A 25,177-nucleotide genomic window follows, 5' to 3' on the forward strand; every position below is an offset into this window, starting at 1 on the left:
AATTGATAATAAAGAATCCGTGACTATGACAGCAATGTCATAAAAATCCAATTAGCTACCTGTATTTATAATCCCTTATATATTATGCATAAATAGTATAAAGGATGAACTTAAAGTGTTACATAATTAATAATTCAACAATAATGTGTAACTAAAGATAATCGGAAATAAAAATGTTTAGTTTATTATTATTCTGTAAGTAATTGAGTGGGTAATGATAAAAAAATCACTCTGTATACAATGTATTTTATGGTTGCATTTTTCAAGTGAATTTTATTAAATAATGTGATTTTTTTTTATATTACTGAATTATCTCAAAAAAGGTCTCGCTGCATTTAAAAACTCAAACATTTTATTAAATTAAATAATGCGTTTCCATTTAAACCTTTTGACACCTTTACAAAGTATAAGGGATGAACTTAAAAAGTGTTACATAATTAATAATTCAAGAATGATGTGTAACTAAAGATAATCGAAAATAAAAATGTTTAAATTATTATTATTCTGTAAGTAATTGAGTGGGTAATGATAAAAAAATCACTCTGTATACAATGTATTTTATGGTTGCATTTTTCAAGTGAATTTTATTAAATAATGTGATTTTTGTTTATATTACTGAATTATCTCAAAAAAGGTCTCGCTGCATTTAAAAACTCAAACATTTTATTAAATTAAATAATGCGTTTCCATTTAAACCTTTTGACACCTTTACAAAGTATAAGGGATGAACTTAAAAAGTGTTACATAATTAATAATTCAAGAATGATGTGTAACTAAAGATAATCGAAAATAAAAATGTTTAAATTATTATTATTCTGTAAGTAATTGAGTGGGTTATGATAAAAAAATCACTCTATATATTTATATTAGAAACAAAAAATTGAGTTTTAAATGCTACACTGCTATTTTATTGATTCATGTTTTTAATTTAAGTTTATTATTAAGGATCAATTCTTAAATTATAATAATTTTTTTGTTAATAACATAAGTATATATTTTAATTACTTAAAAAAATATAAACTGAATTGATGAATGTAGAAGGTCGTACAATTGCCGTAAACCCATAATTATAAATATTAGTTTTAAGGAATTTATTGTAACACTAGAAAGTATAATACTAATATTTAGAAAGTAACCATTAATACTGTAAATTTCATGGTAATTATATTCTTAATTANGTAAATGTCATGGTAATTATATTCTTAATTATTAATTATTCCTTATAAAAGGAGATCTGACTACTCATTCGGTGGTAAGTGTTCAATCAGTGGATGTTACATTATAATTGTTATTATTTTGACTCTTTCTGACAACACTTAACCACATGATCGAACTTGGACTTAGAACTCCTAGTTCATCAAACTATGACATACTATGCTTAGATTTGTATTTATTGAGATTACTGATTTTTATTAAATAATCTCTTTAGAAATATAACACAATGTTATTAGCCATGTATAACAAAATTGTTTTAAATTTTTTATATCAATATTGAGTGATAGGTTAGGAACAAAGGAAGGCGAGAAAGAAATCTATATACTTGCAAAGATAAGAGAGAAAAGGTCTAAAGATTATCATTATATAAGGTGTATAAAAAGTGTTGACAATAAGGTACTCTCGAGTGATGATGATTTAAAAAAAAGCGGAAAGAGTATTTTAAAAAATTATTGAATGAGGAGTACCTAAAAGAAACATTAGAGGATATCTCGTGTAATGAGGGACTGGTAGATTTAATTAGTGAGAAAGAGGTATGGGAGGCTGTGGCATCAATGAAAAAGAATAAAGCAGCAGGACCAGATGAAAACCAGTGGAAGTATGGAAAATATTAGGCGATGTTGACATAAGGAGGTTGAAGGAACTTTTAAATAAAATCTTATTAGAGAGGAAAATCCCAAATGAATGGAGGAATAGTATTGTGGTGCCGATATTTAAAGGTAAAGGTGACATACAGGAGTGTGTAAATTTTAGAGCTTATGAGTCATAGTATGAAAACTTGTGAAAAGGTAATAGATAACAGAATTAGAAATGAGACATCGGTATCTAAAAACCAGTTTGGATTTATGTATAAGTCAACAATAGAGCCATTATTTTGTGTGAGGCAATTAGTAGAAAAGTTTAAGGGAAAAAAGAAAAAGCTTTGTATAGTATTTATAGATTTGGAGAGGTGGAGAGTTTTAAGTATTTAGTATCAGTTGTGAAAAAGAGCGGTGGTATTGACGAGGACGTAAGACACAGGATTAGGTGCGGGTGGTTGAAGTTGAGAGAAGCGTCTGGTGACTTATGCGATAAAAGAATTCCAATGGGGCCGAAAGGTAAATTCTACAAGACTGTAGTGAGACCAGCTATAATGTATGATTCAGAGTGTTCGGCGGTTGATAAGAAAGTAGAGCAGAGAATGAGTGTAGTAGAGATGAGAATGCTTAGATAGATGAGTGGAGTGACTAGAGAAGATAAGATAAGAAATGAGCATATTAGAGGGAGTATAGGTGTAGCGTCAATCGTGGATAAGTTGAGAGAAAATAGACTTTAATTGTTTGGTTGGGTACAAAATGTTAAAATATTATATTCACTATTATAAATTAATTTCCATTTTTCAGTTAATATGTTAAATAAATTGAAACATAATATTATATTATGATTACTCAGTAATATTAATTAAAACTCGTAATACGTGTAACAACTATTTTGTTGGTTGCATCCTTGCACCTTGTAATAAACCATCTTTTAAAAATTTACCTTAAGTTTTTTGTGAAAATTATTCATGAAATATATGTTTGTTATGTTAACAACTTTTCAAAACAGTGGCGTATTTAGGAGTAAACCGTGACCTAGGGTGTCATTTTTTCCAATTAAGAACTAAAATCTTATTAAATTTATTATTTATTTATATGTAACATAATTTATAAATTATATCAATTAATCTTAAAATGAATAAATAAAATAAAATATATGTAACACTTTATTTTCGAAAATTTAAGTATTGTTGTTTTAAAGTGTATTAATCATTTTTAATTTAACTTGTATGCAATTGTAAATACATTTTTGTTAGAATTTGTGTAATTAAATTATTTATATAGTTTTAGCGAATTACTTAGAATAAATTCACATCAAATAAATTAAATTAGCAAATTATAAATGTATGTATTAGTAATAAATTATTGTTATTAAAAAGTATTATATTAATTAAAAATAAATATTAAAATATTAAAAATCAAGCTGTATGAATTTAATTTTCAAAATATTTATTTATGTTATTACAATAAATTGCAAACAATCGTAAAACATATATGTTCATCGAACAATACCTAAAAGGCCGTATACCTAATGGAACAATAGAATCCGTTCGTTGACCGTATTTTGACGAACGTGAACGTTCGAGGAACGTGTCCGTTCGTTGGACGTATTTTGAGGAACGTGTCCGTTCAACGAACGTATACGTTCGACGAACGGACGATTCAAAAATAGACCCCCTGTTTNAACGGTAAAGCTCCAGGTCACGACCTTATAACAAATAACATCTTAAAACAACTAACCAGTAAATCTATCCTAAACATAGTCCATATCTTCAATGCCATGCTCAGACTTTCTCATTTCCCCTCACTTTGGAAACTATCAACAATCATAGTAGTGCCGAAACCAGGTAAACCTAAAAATTTAACTTCTTCTTATCTTATCAATCAGCCTCCTCCCTACCTTGGGAAAACTATTTGAAAAACTACTATTAAAACGTCTTCAAAATATTTCAGAAATATAAAACATCATCCCCCACTCTCAATTCGGATTCCGTGCATATCACTCTACAATACACCCACTCCATCGTATCACTGATGCTATCTCCTCATCTCTTGAACAAAAAAAATACTGTTCAGGTGTCTTTTTAGACATAGCCCAAGCTTTCCATAAGGTATGGCACGAAGGATTACTCCACAAGCTAAAATCAAACTTCCCAACACCATACTACTTAATATTAAAATCTTACCTAGACCAACGTTCTTTCCAAGTAAATATAAACAACACACTTTCTAACCATTTCACTATAAAAGCCGGAGTTCCCCAAGGCAGTGACCTATCCCCCTTTTTATACTTAATATACACAGCTGATATACCTACATCTACCTTCACAATCTTAAATACTTTTGCTGACGATACAAGCATATTAGCATCAGACGCTGATCCCTTAATAACAAATTTCAAACTCCAACACCACCTCAATCTTTTAGAAAAATGGTTTACCGAATGGAAAATTAAAGTAAACACAACCAAATCAAACCACATCACCTTTTCTCTTCGACCAGACATCTGTCCACCAGTCAAACTCTACAACACTTTACTCCCCCAAAATAATAAAGTAAAATACTTAGGCCTCATTTTTGACAAACGACTAACTTGGAATGACCATATAACTGAAAAAAGAAAACAATTAAACACCCGACTTCATCTACTTCGCCCTCTCTTACGTTCCAAACTTAATCTAAAGCTAAAAACACTCATCTACAAAGATCTTCTCTTTCCACTATGGTTTTATGGTATTCAAATCTGGGGCTGTGCCGCTCCATCCAACATACAAAAAATCCAATCCTTTCAATCCATTTGCCTACGAACACTCACCAATTTCCCTTGGTACGTCCCTAATAAAACTCTTCATTCAGATCTTCAAATTAGTTATGTTAACAATATTGCCAAAACTGCTTACCTAAAATTTCATAACAAATTAAACTCTCACCCAAACCCTANTTCACAACAAATTAAACTCTCACCCAAACCATAATATCCAATACCTCTACTCAAAGCACATCCCCGACAATCCACCAAGAAGATTAAAAAGAAAATGGTGTAGAGACCTCCTATAGGAAAAAAAGTAAAAAAATGAAATCAAAAAACAAAATTCAAAGTAGGTAGCTCCATTGGGTGCTCCCCTACTGCATGCTATTCAGTCATATTGTAATTTTTTTTCACTACTGTTAACCCATTTACGGTTGTGCATATATTTTGTATAGATGTAAATTTTATATAAAAGTTATTTGAATAAAATAAAAAAAAATCCAGAAAATTAATTACATTATCTATTTTTTAAAATTATTCTTTTTTGTAAAATACAAGTGCATAATTTATTGTTGTAAGAAATACAAATATTATTCGGCTATATTTAAAAGCAACTTAAATAGTTTTAAAATAAATAATTCTTTTTTCATAAAAAAAAATAATGACAAGTATCGTATTTGATTAAATAAATTACCTACAATTTATTATTAAATCTAATAATAATAATATACTGCTATCTACAATATATAAATACGATTAATGTTACATACAATTCATTTAATTCTTTGAAAAGTTTTACTCATTTATCGAATTTTAATTTCATTTTATTAAGAATAATGAATTTATTTGTAATTTTCTCAATTTTTATTATACTACATCTTATATCTGATTCAAGTTGTAACGATGAGCCATATAAAGAACAGTTAAAGTCAGTTATAAGTTTTAAGGGATGGAGATCAATGGTGAGCACAAAATTCTATGAGAATTCTTATGAAAAGACAAACCATAATGTTATAAACCCAGCGTTTCTAGATTGGAAAAGTTATTATTCGATGTGCTTATACAGTGGTATAATTTTAAATTCAATTTATGTCTGTCTTATCGAACAACTCTATAAAAAGTATTCAAAAGCAGCAAATCGCTATATGAAATTGCATAATAACACTGATAAAAACAACTCCTTACAAAAATTATGGAGAAGTATAACTATGATGGATTGTTTTGTAACCCATTTGATAAATGGCCTTAAATTTTTTAATATTGAGTAGTGCTGAGCACCACATCCGGATCAATCCGTATCCGGATTACCGATCCGGATCGATCCGGATTGAAACAAAAGTGACAATCCGTTCAATCCGGATTAAAGTATCCAATCCGGTTTAATGTAAACAAATCTTAATGGGTTATTCTATTATAGCGAGAATTGTTATTGTTCAGAAGTGCTATTAATAAATATCGTGTTGATATCTACGTGATATGTGATATCACGTAGATATCAATTGTACTTTTATCAATATTTAATAGCAGGCAAAAGGCATTACGTTAGTAGTACTGTCTTAGTACGTATCGTATTAAAAAATGTCTCAAATTTGGGCGAGTTTTACGAAAGGCGTTGATGAAGAGAACAAACATTTAGTTTTTTGCAATGCTTGTGGAAAAAGTTTCAAAACTAAAAAAACAATATACTACTTATTTTATTTTATTTTAATATTCTATTTTATTATTTTTGACTTCATTAATAATTTTTTTTAACTTTGACACAAGTATAATATACTATACATATTATGTACGCACATAAAAATTCTTTTTTTATATTAATAAAAATAATAAATGCCAACTTGATTCTTTCTAAATTCTAGCTCTTACTGCACAGGTAGATGTCAAATATTGTGAACAACTCGAAAACCCGGGTGTATTTGCTATTAAGGCTCTTATAACAGTCAATTTTCAATTGATCTGAGATCGTAATTCGCATTATTTAGGTTGATAATAATGAAAAAATAGCTGATTATCTCATAAACAAAGAAGCCGGATTGAATCCGAAATCCGAGTCAACGGATTGAATCCGAAATCCGAATTAACGGATTGAATCCGTGAATCCGGATAAAACGGATTGATCCGAAATCCGGATTAAATAATTGTAATCCGTAATCCGGATTGGTCAATATAATGCTCAGCACTAATATTGAGGATGAAGCTGTGCTTGAAAATCTTATACAATTCAAAACATTTATTAAAGAAAACACTATACAAAGAACGTATAGTGAAGATTCGATTAATGATAAGTTTAGGGAAATAATCAACGTCGTAACATTTGATAATAAACTTAAGAATTTTAAAAACGAACACGTTGGTGACGGACATAATGAATATATTATCATATATTTTATTAATTCCTTATGTGGAGTTGTGAACAGAGTAATAAATGATCATGAATTGATTAATCCCGATCAGGAAAGTATAAAAGACATAATTGAGAATAGTATCCAGGTTTTTTATTTCAATTTTGGTTTTAGTTATGATTATAATAATTATAATCAGCACTTTGAACCTGAAAATATTATTGACATGACAACTGGGAAGAAACGTGTTTGGAATTGGAATCGTCTTTACCCGAATATGTAGTATTCATAATTTGTGTAAAATTTATTAGATTAATTATTCAAATTTAAAAAATAATGTTTAAACCTCATTTATTTCAATTTAAGTATAAAATGTATTCTTTAAAAGCTATGTTGGAATTTACCCAAAAATTTTTCTTGAAACTGTACGCTAAGAATTGTGTGCTAAAATAAAATTATATCATTAATTAATAAAAATATTCTATATTTTTCTTTAAATAATCATTTTTTTTTGGTAAAATAATGAATAAAGTCTTAGTTATTTATATGAATCATAATTAATATTAAGTTAACTATTTAGATAAATGATTGCTTTTATAAAATCTAAAAACTTGAATTACAGAAATCTATATAGAACCAAAAAAATAGATTAAAAATGACATTTTATTGGTATTATTAATATCATATATTATTATAACATATTGAATATCATAATCAATAATTATTTGAAAATAAATAGGCAGAAATTAGGTTAAGAAAAGTATATTCTGGTATGTGATTAAAATACCTTGTAAACCAGTGTTTTCACAAGAAACAACTATTTTTATTTGAAAATTATTGAATTTAAAGCCCTTTAAGTTTAATACATGTTTGTTATAGAAGTAACGAAATATACGTAAAAATTACAATATTAAATTATTATTTCAATTTGAAATAATATCAATTTCATACTAAATTTAACATCTTCAAAAGGAGTTCATATTGCTTTTGAAAAAATCCATCAATTTTTTAAAATTAAACACTATCTATAGGTTTGCATCGAAGCGTTTCTTATGATTGTGATTTTAATCAGTGTCAGATATCAAATATACTTGTCCCAACTATGCCAAGCCCAAGAGCCGTGTCCCCACTGTGCTGTCGTTTTTTATCTAAGAATAGTATACCGCTAAACAATAAGTCATTAGGCGCATTACAAAATAAAATAATTATACCACTTTCCATTACTGATGATTATTGTATTGTTAATAATAAATTATAACAACATCTAGCTATACGGATTAAATTTATTTAATTTTCCCACTCACCCCTCAGCAGCATACAGAAATTTACTTTTAAATGTTTTCTAAATGTAATTATTATAAATAAATCAAAGTCTCATAGATTTTTTATATTGAGTAAATAATAAATTATTTACATGTAACAACTATTACAAAAAACAATGAAATTTTTGCGTATTAATATAAATAAATTTTTTCAAAATATGAATATTATAAATAAGTATTAAACCATAAGTATGCATATGATTTGATAAACTATTTATTTCATTAACATTTTTTTGTAGTCTGTTTTCGCTTGTATTGAGTTCAAAAAAAAATTTTTAATTTAAACATATATATAATTCTAGGGTCTACGTAACTGGATATAAGGTTAAAAAGGGAACACACTTTGTCCCCTCACATTAATTCAAAAATTATATAGACCAATATCATTTCTTCTTCAAAACTTAACAATAATTAAAAACAAAAATACTCTTTTTTTAAAGATTACATAAATCTTAAAAACAAATTTATTTCGAAGTGTATTTAGAATAAAAATATTTAGTATAATTAAAAATTAAAATCATTGGAATTGACAAAATAAACAAAATGAACGTATTAAACTGAAAACTTATGTAAGGAGATTCTTGTAATATTATCCACAAGTTTTCTTTTAACATGATATGAATTTTAAAAATTATTTTTTTAATATTTTATCATTTAAATAATTAATTACATTAAGACTAAGAAACATAGGCTTTAATTTTTGTTAAATTAAACAAAATTTTGCTTTTTATAAGTAAGAACGCAAAAGTTCGAAATTCTAGGAAGTATGGTTACTTCTAGCGTATACATTTTTTTACTTTAATTACAAAATAACTGAATTATTATGAAATAGTAAAATATTGTACATATACCTAAAAACATAATCAAGATTTATCAGGATTATGAAATTTGGTTCACATAGCTTTTTGTTATAACTGTAACTCAATAGACTATAATATCTAGTTGTAAAATATTTAAACACGTGTGTATATTATAGACGTATAATAGAATAATTATTAAATATAATCAGTAAATAATGTTTTGGACACACGTAGTAAGGTATACTGTTTACACTCAATAATGTATATTGGTATACATATAGTAAGACAATTGTTAATAAATCTATTCTGATCACTTCATAGGGCTAGGTGATGTTATCGTAGATACTAATGGTATGTCATAAGTATAATATACTTATTTGAATCATGTGTAATACGTATAGTATACATGTGAATAGATACTTTAGTATATTGATTTCGGTTGATCGATTCGATCTAGCCCGATCGTAATATATAGAGACAGACTGATAAATATATATATGGATTACCATCTACGTTAGATATAATAACTAAATAAATTAATAGAGGACATATATTTTAACACCTAGATAAGAATCTAATATTAGTTGAAAACTACCTGTAAGTATATATTTTTAAAATAAGATTTTAGTTATTAAATACCTAAAATCTTATTTATAAATTTAATAAAATGTGATAATAAAATAAAAATGGTCACATATACTTTTTAGGATAGATGGTGAACTACTTTGTCTTGTATTATTTCAACAAGTTCAATTTGTATATAATCAGGCACAGATTTTTCATTTCAATTTTAGGGTTTAGATAGTAAAAAAAAATATTTAAGCCAACTAACTATTTATTTTAAAATATACGTATGAAATAAATATATTTAATTTTGTATATAAACACTATTTTTCATTTTTCACTTTATCCAAAATATAAAAAGCCATTCTTACAAAAAAATGTTGATAAAACGATAAAAACTGTAAATCATTTTTAATAAATCATCACAATATTATTTACATTATACTATTGTAATTTTATTGAAAATCTACCTAAAAAAAAATTTTATTTTTAATTAAGCAAGAAAATAATATCGCAAGTGTTCAATATTACCAAAAATAGCAGTTATTTTATGTCATTTAATAGTTATTTTAAATATGATATACAACCAAAATATATATTCATTATTTTATATTTTAGAATTTATTCTTTATAAACATACTTTTTGATGACACCATTATTTATTAACAGTTTTTTTCTAAAATAAATTTCATTATAAACGTTTTAAATCACATTATTCATATTTTAATTTTTACCCTGACAGAAAAAAATAACATATAGACATAGGTATTGATTTTAATAAAAATTTATCATAATCAGAAATACAGCAAACAGCGATGAAATATCTTTGAATACAATGTTTCTCAAGAATAAACATTAACGAAATTCTTAGGCTTACACAATCATTTAATCTTTTATGCACGTTAAAAGATGAATTATGTATCTTTTAACCATCTTATTATAGTATAAATGAAAATAATTTAAAAATATATTAATTAAAATATACATATATAAATACGTATGTATAAAGGGTCATCAGAATTTAATGATTTTTCGAATAAATAATGATAATAATTCTTTGAGATAGTAGTAGAAAATTTATTTAAAGAACCGTTATTGTTAAAAAAATAATGATTTTTTCAAATAATTGAGTTAATGAGTAGTCTGCTACAATGTATTATGTATCAAAGATTTCGACATATTAAAATAGTAATTCTTTTGCGCATAGATAATTTCCAGCTTCCAAACTTGTATTGGGAACTTTATAAAGGCTTTTTTTTTAAATTCTAAATTCTAAATCATAATTAAATGTTAACAATGCCATTCTATTCTATACTCGTTTTAACTAAATAATAAATATTTATTTTGAACTGTATCAAAAAAAGTTGGATATTTTTGATGAGCATTTAGCTTCATCAAATAAGACAAGATTTAATTTGTGAACTGTACAATGCACAAATGAGGCACTGGTAATTTTCTAGACTAGTGACCAACCGTGTTCATAGCGAATTTGGTTTTAATTTTCAGGGCAATATCATTAACTAGATATAATTTAGTTTGAAAAAATCAATTGATTTAACGAAAAAATTGGAGGTAATATACACTCAATAAATCGACTGTATAAGAAAGAAAAAAAATTTGTCGTGATGTTAAGTGTTGACTTTTTTGGCAATATTTTGAAATAGTACATCTAAGATATTTTTTATTTTTTATAAAAGTACAAAATTTTATTTAATTATAATTTTTCATTGTGTTTGTTACTGTCAGGGTAAGGATTGTTTATGTATTCAAACTAGGGTCTTCATTTGTACTTGCTGGTATAAGCTAATATACTTCTGTAAATAGGCCTTAGGTCAGCTAGCCATACTTTGCAATAATGTGTTCTGGTCTTAAATTTTACAAATTGAATTTATACCCGGAATATATGACAAACATAATAAGAAAAATATGTGATATCAATAAATATTAAATATCGTTATGTTATTAATAATGTAAAACAATAGTCATTAAAACATAAAAATATTCTTTCCAAAAATTATATTAAAAAATTTTATTTAAAAAAAGTAGCCTCCTGTCACTACAAACGCTAAATGTAAAAAATGTAATAACGTTTTACTATAAAAAAACCATAATAATTTCTTGCAAAAAACAAGTACATAATAATTATTATAAGAAATATAAAAATTATTCAGCCATATGTAACAGCAATTTAAGTAGTTTTAAAATAAGTATTTCACTTTATTTACATGCAAAATTATATTAAATGTCATATTTATTTAAAATAAGTGAGTACAATTTAATATTAAATAAAATAATAAATATATACTGCTAGCTACAATATATAAAAACGATTAATTCTAGACCCAATTCATTTAAATCATTGAATAGTTTTACACATTTATCGAATTTTAATTTCATTAAATTAATAAGAATGAATTTAATTTTAATGTTCTCAATATTTATTACACTTTACCTGATATCTGATTCAAGTTGTAACGATTATCCAAAAGACGAGGAGAAAATGACAGTTGCGATTACTACAGGATGGAAATCTTTTAGATGTAATTATTATTATGAAAATGATGAAGCATTAACAAATAAAAAACATATCTCGGTAAGCTGTTTAGGTCGTTCTGATATCGAATTGTCGTACAAATATGGTGGTATAATATTAAATTCAGTTTATGTCTGTCTTATGGAACAACTTTATAAGAAATATACAAATGCAGCAAATTTTTATATGAATTTAAATGAATATGATCAAAAATTGAATGGCTTACAAAAATTATGGAAAAGTATAACTATGTTGAAAATTTTGATAGTCCATATGATAAACGGCCTTAAGTTTTTTAACTTTGAGGAAAAAGCTGTGCTTTATAATCTTGAAAATTTCAAAAAATTTATAGATGATAACACTAATATAGTAAATTGTAATGAGCATAATATTGATAATAAGTTTAATAGTATAATCAATATTGTAGAATTTGACAAAACTCTAAAGGAATTTAAACAAAGACACGTTGTTGAAGTCAGAGTAGAACTTGAGATCGTTAAATTTATTAATTCCCTATGTGGAGTTCATGATACGAAAATAAATGATAACGAATTAATTGATCCTGACCAGAATAATTTTAAAATAATAATTAAAAATGGTATTTATTCATTTTATTCACAATTTGGATTACAATACTATATGTTCAATCAGAACATTAAGGAAGAAGAAAAATTTAATTTCACTTTTAATTTCTATAAAGAAAAAATTGACGGTTCAAGTAGTAACCAACTTAAAATCATCTCTAAGTATTACAAAAAAAAATTTAAAGAATAATTGTAAGAATTAAAAAGATTAATAAAAGTAGAAAAATAATAAGTTATAAATATAAAAAAAATATTTTCATTTTATTTAAATAATTGTATTGGTACAAAACAAAATTGTAATATGTTGATGACTATGTTGCTAACTTTTGTTTTCAATAATGTTTCTTAAGCGTGAATCAATCTTTACATTAAATTATTCAATATAAATTATTATGTATGTAATAAAAAATAATTACTATTATAATAACTCATAAAATAAGCTTGAAAATAAATATAATATTGGACAATTTTTTAGTTACCTATATTTTTTTATTTATTATTAAATAATTAATTTTTAGAATCATCCCTTATAGTAATAAGGTATGATTCTAAAAATTAATACTATAAGAGATTATTATGTAATAATAAAGATAAGATAAAATATATAAATGCTATATTTATAGGGATGTCAACTTAATTTTTTTATGGCAACATACATTTTTAATTAGCTTCTAAAATAGGAAATAATCTAATTAAGAAAATAATTGATCGGTAACAATTTTTGGACCAGAATTTCAGAAGTTATTAACAATTTTAAGTAATGATTGGTGATGAGGAGTTAGAGTTCTTAAACAAAAAATGCAGATATCTATTAATTATACACGTATAGATTAAANACATACATTTTTAACTAGCTTTTAAAATAGGAGATAATTTAATTAAGAAAATAATTGATAAATAACAATATTTGGACTAGTATTTCAGAAGTCATTAAAAATTTTAAGTAATCATTGGTGATGTGAAGTGAGAGATTTTAAACAAAAATAGCAAATATCTATTAATTATACACGTATAGATTAAATATTTTTGTATTTTAGAATTATTTCTTTATAATACCAACTTTTAGATGATATCATATACTAATTTTGACTCTGGCAGAAAATAATGATAAATGTATAAATATAATAATTCTAATATTAAGAATATCATAAATAGAAAAAAAAAGAACAGTGACTAGTTATAAAAATAGCAGTATTTGTTCCTTGTCTCCTGTCATTACTTAAAAAATGGTATTAACTTCTAAAATATGAAAATCAATTTTAAAATCGAAAATTTGTACGGTTTAAGGTCAAAGTGATGATATTAGAAAATTTCTATTCGTTTAAAGCAGTTCATCAATGAACCGTATTGTTAAAAAATAATTGGCTATAACATTTTTGATGATGTATATCCAAGTCTGCTATAATGCAAAAAACACTGTAGTATATTTAATACTACAATAAGGAATATAAATTTAATGATTTTACAAAATAATAATTTGCCAAGTCATGTTTTTATTATTCTATATAATTTTTAAATCTCATCTCCGAAAATAAATACATTTTTGTGTTTTTTGTTAGAACAAATAGTAAGGTATAATAAAATCGGGGAAAATATTTATTCTTCTATGACTCGTACTCATAACATATTTCAATTAATGTTGTAAAAATAACGAAAATACAAAGAATAATGCGTGAATGCATGAATGCGTGTTAACTATGATGAAATGCTTAATAAATATTTAAGTATATTTTTATTAGCTAAAATTAATAAAAAATATTCTTCAAAGATATATTAAAAACTGTAAGCATATTAAATGGTTTTTGTATTTTATATACGTTGTTAAAAACTTTTAGAGTATATTAAGTGCCAGTTGAAGAAGAAAATTATTTTAATTATTAGAATTAAAGAAAAAATTTAAAAAAAATTATTAGAATACTAAATTGCTAAAAATTAAAAAATTAACAACATGAAAAGTATTTTAACACACATGAAAACTTAAGCTAAAATAATAATAATTATCCTATAGATAAAATTGATCTATCTAAATAAATGTATACATAAATTATTATTTTTTAATAAACCATAGTTGTAAAGAGTAAAAATATTATATTTCCTAAAATTAATCGTCGGCTTTCGAATATTTAGTCATTTTTAAAAGTAATAAAATAATTTTAATGTAATAATTTCTAAACATAAATGATGTGTTCATTTTATTTACATATAAAGTAATTTATTTAGACAAATTTTTTAACTCGAAGTACATAATACAAACTATTTATGAAAAATAAAAATAATTCCGAAACGTTTTACTTAAATTCTAATATTGATTGATCAAAATATAATAACAAGAAATTTAACAATTAATAAACAAAAAATACCAAAAAAATGTTACTATACGCATTATACAAAACATAAATCATGCTTCAAAAAATAAAGATAAAAAGTTGAATATCAATTATTAATTCAAAAATTTATCCTTTCTTCGTTTTTACATTTATTAATTCTACACTAAAGTGATACTATCAGGGCTTGGGTATTTTTGCATTTATTAAGTTTATTTTAATCATCCCGAGTACAACAATGAAATATAGATATTCATATTAGTTGATCTTAATACTAAATAGTGTGTATCAATAAGAATGTTGACTTGAACTATCACTCTCCTTCAAGAACAAATAAAATTTCTGTAGTATAACACAGAGTGATAAACCAACTCACTATCTGTTAGAAGTAGTTTTATGCACTTCAGGATGGAAATCATTAACGCTGAATATTTATTATGATAATTGTAAAGGACCATCAGACGTAGATTTTTCTCGGTATGGTCTCTAGACAATAATTTGGACGATTTGTTGTACAAAAATTGTGGTATACTATTAAACTCAATTTATGTCTGTCTTGTAGAATAACTTTATAAGAAATATAGAAATACAGAAACTCATTATATGAATTTAAATACGTATGATGAAAAATTAAGTGCACCCAAAGAAAAACCTCAATCAAAAGAGGGGTTGTAATTTTACACTTGAAAAGATTATTTTGAAATAAATTCATACATTTTTGACTTTGCTACATAATTTTGTGGTAGAAAAATGAGCGAGGGTTGCCAAAGTTACGTCATCGACAGTGTATAATTCATGATGCTCTCCTGATGCATTAAGAGACGGTATAATAAGTTTATAGAGAGTTGAGTGTTTATACTTATAGTTTATAATATATTTATTTTATTCATAAGCATCATAGTATAATTATGACATGATGCTCCTTTTTCTTGGGCGACTAAAATGTTGCTAAATCTTCAAAGTTATGCATAAAAAATTAAAAACTTCAAGTAAATAAATTTAAAGTAAAAATATTAACATTATATTGAATCCGATTTATTTTAGCAGGTTATTTCGAACAAATGTTATTGATTAATAAGAAATACACTATTGGGTAATAAAAAGAGATCAATAAAAAGAACTTAATAAGTATACGAGATAACATTCAGAAATAAAATATTGAATATTATTAATATCAACATGAATACAAATATTTTAATTATTCAATGAATACTATTCATTAAGATTCTCAATATTTTATAATGATTTAAATATTATTTTATTAATACACTAAAAAAATACTCTGTTTTAAATAAAAATATGTACAATTGTAATGAGGTATATAATTATGATAAACATTTTCGATATTTTGCATTGTTTTTTTCTAATACCAAATTCTTCTTGGGCCCATGATTGTTTATTTTTATTTTATTTAACATAATTTTAATGTCTACTAAGTAAAAAGTATTTGTTGGTAGCATTTATTTTGATTCCGTAATATCATAATACTTGAACTCAAACATTTTACACAAGATGAGTCTACATTTTTAATTTATGATGTTTCTGTAAACTTTAAAAATAAATTTGATGTCATAGCGTTGGCGTTTAAAATGTGTATTTACCAAACCAAACCCAACCAAAATTAACAGACGTCATACTTCCACTTTAAAATTATATCAAATGGGTATGCTAAACAGAAATTTTAATTTTTGTTTTTTAAAATTACATACAATTAAATTAAAAATATATCATATTTCTGCATGTTACAAAAAGTATTTAAATACAATTTTAATCGATTTTTTTATTATTATAAACTTTATTTTAAGTCTCAGTACTAATCACGATGAATGTGGTTTTTATAATTTGTTTATTTTTGCAAATTAACTACTCTATCGAATTAAATAAATTATTATTTAATAATAATAATAATAATAATAAACTTGTAGCGTACAATGAAATTTTAAAACACGAAGGATGGAAATCTATTGATAATATGCACATCAGACATAAAAATAAAGACATATCAATAAAAGCTTTAACAGATATTGTTGATGAAAATAATAGTGTCGACAAAAATAACTTGCATGTTAAAATGTATAATGGGTTTATAATATTAAGCTCAATTTACGCTTATTTTTTGAAAAACGTTAACAATTTGATTAGAAATATGACAAATGACTATTGGTCTAATGAGAATGACCCGTTCAATTTTGATTTGATGATAAAAGTCAAGGACACTATACTTGTATTTGAGCCAATAACATCATGTATGTCTAATGCACTTAAATTTTTTAATCAAAAAAATGATGTGAGCAGAACTTTGAATAATTATAAAAATTATTATAAAAAAATTAAGAAAATTGAAACAAATTTCAAACATAAAAATGACAAAGCTATTTACCAACAATTTCATGAATTCAGTATTTATTTATTATCTAACCATTTAGTTGAATTATTTCTTAAAAAAAACGGCATGGGCAATGAAGAAAACTCTTTGATAGATAGCTACATTAATGAGTTTACTAAACTGAATGATAATGAAAATGATAATAATCAAAATTATATCAATCCTTACCATGAATCTATAGAAATTAAAATTAAAAATGGCGTTGACTTGCTCTGTAATAAATTTGGATTTTAGTTGCAAGATTAAGAGCAATTTTTATTTTTATTACAAAATCAAACCAAATATTAACAATATAATTAACGAAAATTGTGTTATTTTAATTAAATAAAAATTGAAATTCTAATTTTTTTTTATGTAAAATTAAATTAAATTTATCTATAAATTTATGATCAAAAATTGTATAAATTTGAAATTTTCATTTGATTATAAATAATCATACTATAACTAATAATATATTAATTAAAATCTCGCAGAAAAAGTGGTATGTATATAATTTTTTTAATAACTCTATTTTAAAATAATATATTTAAACTTTTACGTAATTCTGTTATAATTTTACAATATAAATAAATATAACTATTATTCATCTTCTTCTTTTTCTTCGCCATAATCCCAACTACTTGGGGTCGGCCACCCTTATCCTAAACTTCCACTTGACACGGTCTCCCCCCACATCCTCTACCCTCACAACAGCTGTCCTCATATCGCATTCAATAACATCTCTCCATCTCTTTTTTTGTTTTCCTCTACCTCTTCTTCCTTCAACTATAAATATTATTAATATTAATATAAGAATATTATTACCCATAGATAATAATTATAGTTAATAAATACTCACATTATTAATTTCTATTTTAACTGATGGAGTTGTATGAAAATAAAAGTCGATATCCTCTATTTATTTTATTAGGAAAGTAAGATATTGTTTTTTTCGTAATTATTTATTAACAATTTAAAATAATAATGAAAGATCAGGTACAAGTTCTGTAAATTTTATTACTACACATTTCCATAGGCACTCTTCTGTACGTATAGGTAAAAAATTGTTATTTAGTTCTGAAATAAATACTGGTCCAATAACAACTATTGAATCGATGACAACTATTGTTATGGACTTGTCGTTTCAATTAGATCTATTCTAATGTATAAACTAGTTAAATTTGTAAATGGTACGATATAACACAGACCATTCAGGAGTCATCTTATCGCTGATGTTCAGCTGTACTATTTGATGCTCATTTTCGGATGGGTGATCACACTGGAACTTTAACAGTTACACACGCCTTTTACTGACTCCCTCAGTCATATTTAGTTTGCATCAGATCGATAGCTGGTATAAAAATCCTGTCAAATCATTTTAAGACCCCAATAGGTCCAATAAGAAGAGATAATAATGAAACTAGTTAAATAGGTATATTAATATTAATTGATATAGACAATGATAAAATATCACTCCTTATATATGAGCACTTCAGATTTTTTTTTGTTCTATAATTTTTATTTTTACATTTAAAAGTACAATTTTAACGTAAAACAGGTTTTACCATGTTTTTAAATTTTCAGTAAAATCATGAGCCTCTTATGCCAATAAAAAAAAAATATTCCATCGTGTTCAGCTTTTATAAAACTATTATTAAATTGGAACTTATTGATATTTGTGTGAATAGCACTACACATTTGTTTGCTAACACGTATTGAAAAATGAAAATCTTGTGGATTAATTATGATTTTAACGCAAAAAAGTGTAAAAACGATAGAAAATAAATATAAAATAATTTAATCTGATTTTTTAAGAATGTATACTTATTTGTTTAATACATTATTTCTAATGAAAATTTCTATGTTGAACTTAAAATCCTGTCTACATTTTTACCGGATAATGATAATAGTATGTGGGTGTACTACAATAGGAAAAAAATACTTTGTGGGACATAATAGAAATTCAAATTGGATCATTAAGGCTACTTAACCTTTAATTATCAGTTTTGGCTCTTATATATTATTCAAAAACGTGATAAATTGCAAAGAGACAATCTCTTACATCTAAACATATTATGCACACTGAATTTTGTTTTTATAAACCTATTATTAATCAAGGTATTTAGTTTGGCGTTAGAGATACTGCTTCTAATAAAAATATAATTATACAAATATGGGCGTTTACTTCACCTTAAACAAAAAACATTTTACTCTATTATATAATTCTACGACAAAGTTATACAATGTTGGGCCCCTTCAAAGTGTCTTAAACAAAATTTATAATTGCATATAATTCTGGTCTCTAATTTTTAGGTACTAAAAAAAAAGAATAATAAAATAAATTAAAATAAGCATCAAATTAATGCGACATTACACTGTAAACATATAAAATACAGAAAATAATAAAAAAAACATTGAAAAAATGTATTAATAAAGTGTAAAACTGGACATAAATAACATAAGTCAATTTATTTATAATTCATTATTAATAAAAAATGTTTACAGATATCCAAGAACTATATTAATAATATCATTCATAATTAAATGATAGATTATTCTCAAATAATTAACATTACGAGTTTAATAAAATTAAGTAACAATTTAGAATTTAATAATATTTCACTATAATTGTTTGTAAAAATTGTAATAATTTCTGAAATCTAGTTGTTTTTTGCTTTTCCTTTACTGTAGACGATAGTTTTTGATAAACCGTTTTATTTTTTATATGAAATTTATGTATATGGGGCTCAATTACATAACTAAAACGAAAATTTTATTGAAATTTGTTATGATTCCACAATTTAAAATTAAAATAAAAAACTTTTATAAAACATTTAGATTGTTGTTTTGGCAATGAAAATAAAAAATTAGTTTAAAATATGCTATGTTTATTAGTTACTTTATAAAAACTTTAGTGGATTTTTTATTTTGAACTGTAGATAAATCTTATACTCCTTTCAGAAGAAAAACCTTCATTATATCAATTAATTGACATCTTTAAACAGTACATAATAAATAAATTAACAGATATTATATATCTGTGTTTATTTAAAATAAAATATTTTAGAGTTAAATTATCATAAAATAAATATAAACATTTTAACAAATTCAGTAAAAATAATATGAATAATAGTAAAATATTGTAAATTCTCAGTAGGTGACATTACACCATTTTCAAATTCATGTACTTATGTGCTTAAAATTTAATAACTAAGGTTGTTTATCCAAGTGTATGATACATCGTGTTTCTTCTAGTTACTGTATTTCTCCAAATGCATCAGAGAAAGAGTAATTAATTTTTAATAATCAGTGTGGGCGATTCGCCCTTCGATGGTATTTAGTGTAATATAAATACTAAACTTATAGGTTGGTAATAAAATCTCCAACTCTATAATCATACTGTTTTTCCTTTATTCATTATTTTATTATTTTTATTTTTTGCCCCTCCCCCTCCTTAAAAGTTACTTATAACCGCCACTGATATTAACTGAAGTCGATGTAAAACGTATTCACTTTATTTTATTTTACTTTAAATTAAATTAATTTTTGAATATTTATATCAATATAGTTGGTATTTTTATTCGTGATACAATAAATCATGCTTTAAGAAAAATGTAACCTCCAACCACATTTATATGAAACCGTATTGGCAATTGTTCTTGTTTGTCAGGGTGACAGTTTTTATTTTAATTTTGCATAAGGAAGCGTTGAAATACTAATGGTCAGTTCGTTGTAATTATTTATCATTATACGTCTGGCTCTCGACGGATGATTTATTATGATGTTTCTTAAGTTGTATGCCAGTCTCTCGACCAAATGGGCTAATAAATACTTTTATTGCCATTAAACCCGTAAAATATTTAACAACTATTTTCCAATTAAACGGTAAATATAACATGCAATTTATGTAGTACCAAATAAAAAACCTATTTGATCATTTTTCTTTCGATTAATTACAAATCACGTAGATTACACTACTAAATGTTTTAATAAATTTTGAATATTCTTATATGGAAAACAATGTGTTGAAAAGTAGTCATACTTTAGGTTGGATAATATTTTATTTTGTGACGATTTATAGCATTTTTATACATCATAGCAAACTATACTTCAACATTTTTATGGCTACTAATTTATGGTATTATTTATCATTTATTACATCTGTTTAAATGAACATAAAAACGAAATATATCGATTTAATACAAAGATTTATGTATGCTAAAAATGCAATTATGTGATATTTTTTCTGAAATCAAGTTTCTTGGGAATTCGTATCTCACAAAACGTTATTACTAATAAGTAAATTAGTGTTTAATTAATGTTCCTATCCATTATATATTCAGCTAGATACACTAGACAATCATAAGTAATTCAAAAAATAATATTGAAGTTCTGTATACCTAATAAAAAGTCTCTGATTATCTTATTCTACGAAAATGAAATTAAGAAATAAAACAGTGACTGCACTTAAACTGGTGTTTTTTTCAATACACCACAGTTCATAAATTAGATTAAACAATTAATTTATCAACACGTTTAAATAATAAAAAAATAATTATTGAAAAACAATCGGCGTGAAAAAGGTTGTCATTTTAGTATAGTAATTTATGATTAAACCATCTGAAAAATCGATAAAACACACGCGTAAATATGTATGATGAGAGTTTTAATTTTTTTTGTTACAATGAAATAATTATGGTTAATGACTTTTATAAAGGGTATTGATTATTAAATTTGTCATGGTCATTGTATTTTGACGATTATGATCGTAATCATAACAATCAATATGATTATTATCCGACCTGTGTCTCATATCTACTGATCACTTTGCTCATTGTAATTAATCAACAAAGGTAAAACAAGAGGTTCTTAAAAAACTTTTTAGAAAAGTATGTAAACGTATGACGCAAATCGATCTTCAAAATGTTAATAGTCTACCTTCTAATTTTGTTCTCGACATAAAAAAAAAGACACTTATTGAAAATTTTAGGTAAAAAATGTTGTTTTTCATTTCGAGGCTGAAGAAGTTATCGCCTTTTAGTTAAAGTTAAGTTAAATTTTAACGTAATACGTTTAGTTAATTCGAAAGCTAACTTATTTATATTTTTAACTTATGGCACAACATCGTGTTTCCCTCATCAAGTTATAAAGATCTTTTTACGTTTTCAGTTTTGCGTTGTATATGATCAATTGTTCCATCAATAATGCAAAACTGCGTCTCATCGTGTCGGTTATAACACAATCAATTGGTCAATTTACTTGAAACGCGCGTTGAACTATCTGTAAAAAATTCGTTTTAACGTCAAACTTTGATTAAGTATTTTTTTTTATATACAGAACAAATTGTAAAAGTTAGCCGTTAACATGTTAAAAATCTACTTTTTTTGCATCACTCCAATATTTACATTGGTGTCGGTGTTCTAAATTAGTGAGAAACCCGTTGTTTACTTTTGAGCTTTTAGAATTTTTTGTTATTGAATGTTAGCCAGTTAAACCCCTCCCCCAATGCATTAAAATAAATAGTCTTAACCGTTGCAAGTTTTTCATTCGTCCAATAGTATGTCAATTTTAAAAATTATTACAAATAACAATATTTATTAAAACAATTTAATTGTTTTGTTTCAGGTAATTCGCACACACTGCACGTTAAAGTTGGATCGTTACTTTGGGGCGAGTGCGCATCGTTCGGATTGGAATTTATTTGCGACCGGTAGCGTAACCGTAAACATAATTGTGCGCATTTCTGGTTTAACTTTGCCGTCACAGCTGTTGTGTTGCTGCCTCCCCACCCCCTCCCCCGGCCGAGACAACACACTCGGCTCACCTCGTCTCGGCAAGTCCAATTCCTTAAAACTCTAATATCGCACACATGTCGCCTTGTTGTTAATTTAACGCTTTGTCCCGAAATCACTTGGAGTTTTTGCTTTTCCGCAAAATTAGTTTCAACAACACATCTGATACTTGCGCATTTTACGATTTAACTGACTAACGCGTACCAAAACATAGTGTGCATTTCGTTACGAACCGTGTAAAAAGCACAACAGTAATGTATTTGGCCAATTTATCGCGCGTTTTTTGGACATACATTCAATTGTTTCTAAATGAAATGCCTAAGAATAAAAAGAGAACAAAATAATTAATTCATTTTTTCTATAGTAATAAAACAATACGTTGTAATCTAAATCACAGATATACACTAAAACATTGTCTGTTATTGTGTTGACTTAATAAATAACCATTTTATTGTGTACACGATACCAACGTTAATTGAACAGCTTACTGTGCAAAAAGACACGTTTAAAATAAATTGTAAATGTCGTAAGACAAAAAATTAACCTTGTAGCGTTGAAATTAAATGTAGACAAAAATTTGGGAATATCGCAGAACGTCTTTCAAATAATTTTTTGAAAATATTGTACACTGTATAGTCTCTTGTCTAATGAAATAAATCAATTACAATGTGGTATTTTAGTAAATACATTACGATGACTTAGATGGGAACCTTTACTCGACTCTTTAGTTACATTTTAGTGAACGAGTTCATGTTTTTTATTTATTTTTTTTTGTTACATAAATTTACGATCTTTAAACTCCTGTTTATTTTACTTTTTTTTTTTTATCTTTTTCACATTTATGTTTTTTTTATGATTTGTTTTGTCTGCAATATCATAAATCGCAAATAACCCGAGAAATATACAACCTAAAATTTGGTTTCATTTTTCATATGCCGCAATATTAACTGTTGTTAGTCACCATAGATTTTAACATGCACTATTGGTTACAATCGAAATCAAATGATAAAATTAATTTTAACTAATTATTTATAAGATTGCATACAAACGGGCACTCGTATTTTTTTTTTGTGATATTAAAATATTACAATCTCATGAACACAATTTACCTATACACTGCCGCATTTGTTACCATTACTTATGTTGTGCTCTAATTGTTCAAGTGTGTTATCAGCTTCATAAATGTGTTTATGACGTGACAATTTTCCATTCGAATGTATTAATATTACAACACATTGTGGAGACATAAAAATCTTATTGTTCTAATGGCGCCGTTCTAATTGGTGTTATTGAATGAACGTATTTGTTTATAGATTAAACACGTACTGTAATTTTAATATTCAAATACCAATTTCAAAGTTTTAATGTAAATAATTAAAACGGTCTGAAGAAGAAAACTTCCTAATGAAATGTGACATTTGCATCCAGTCAATGTATGTTAAGTTGTCTCATTGACGCCTAAATTTTAACACCATTAAATTATATTATTTTTACTCAAAACAAAAATGTTTATACTTTAAACTTTCATGTAACTTACAGACTATTATGTATGATAATAAAATGATATTTTATTTCTCTTAATGTAAAACTTATTATTACAATTCAGTTTCTATAAGTATCTAAAAGTAAAGTATTTAATTATTTTATGACAACTGTTTAAAACAATCGTCTATATTTTTATTACTGATTATGTTTCTATTCTTATAATTATTACAATAAAAAATGAATGAAAAAGTTTTATTTCTTTTTCCTGATTGCTGCTTGTATAAAAATGAAATTTTTTTAGTAAAAACTAAAATGTAATTTCTTTTTACATTTCTACCGAGAAATCTTGAATTTAGTCAGAAAAAATTTATTTTTTAGTTATAATTTGTATCTGTATATTAGCTTTTTCTATTATAAACTTTAATTGGATAAAAGTAAGGACTACACTTGACCAACTAACTAATAGTATAGACTTAATGCTAGTTAGAAGTATTTTTAAAGTTCTTAATTAACCTGATAGGAAA

General features: G+C 25.1%; 1 protein-coding gene across 2 annotated transcripts in view; it reads left to right on the plus strand.

Annotated features, from left to right (window-relative positions):
* The window catches only part of LOC126905113 (uncharacterized), a 53,156-nt gene extending 40,002 nt beyond the window's left edge, over positions 1-13,154 (plus strand). For both annotated transcript variants that reach the window (XM_050684542.1, XM_050684543.1), the window contains exon 2: positions 12,023-13,154. In XM_050684542.1, coding sequence (XP_050540499.1) covers positions 12,023-12,877 — 855 coding nt within the window. In that variant the 3' untranslated portion in view covers positions 12,878-13,154. The remainder of the gene's footprint in view (positions 1-12,022) is intronic.
* Positions 13,155-25,177: the final 12,023 nt, after the last annotated feature.

This window comes from Daktulosphaira vitifoliae, unplaced genomic scaffold (genome assembly GCF_025091365.1).
Source record: "Daktulosphaira vitifoliae isolate Bord-2020 unplaced genomic scaffold, ASM2509136v1 Scaffold_4, whole genome shotgun sequence".
In the NCBI taxonomy this organism is placed as follows: domain Eukaryota; kingdom Metazoa; phylum Arthropoda; class Insecta; order Hemiptera; family Phylloxeridae; genus Daktulosphaira; species Daktulosphaira vitifoliae.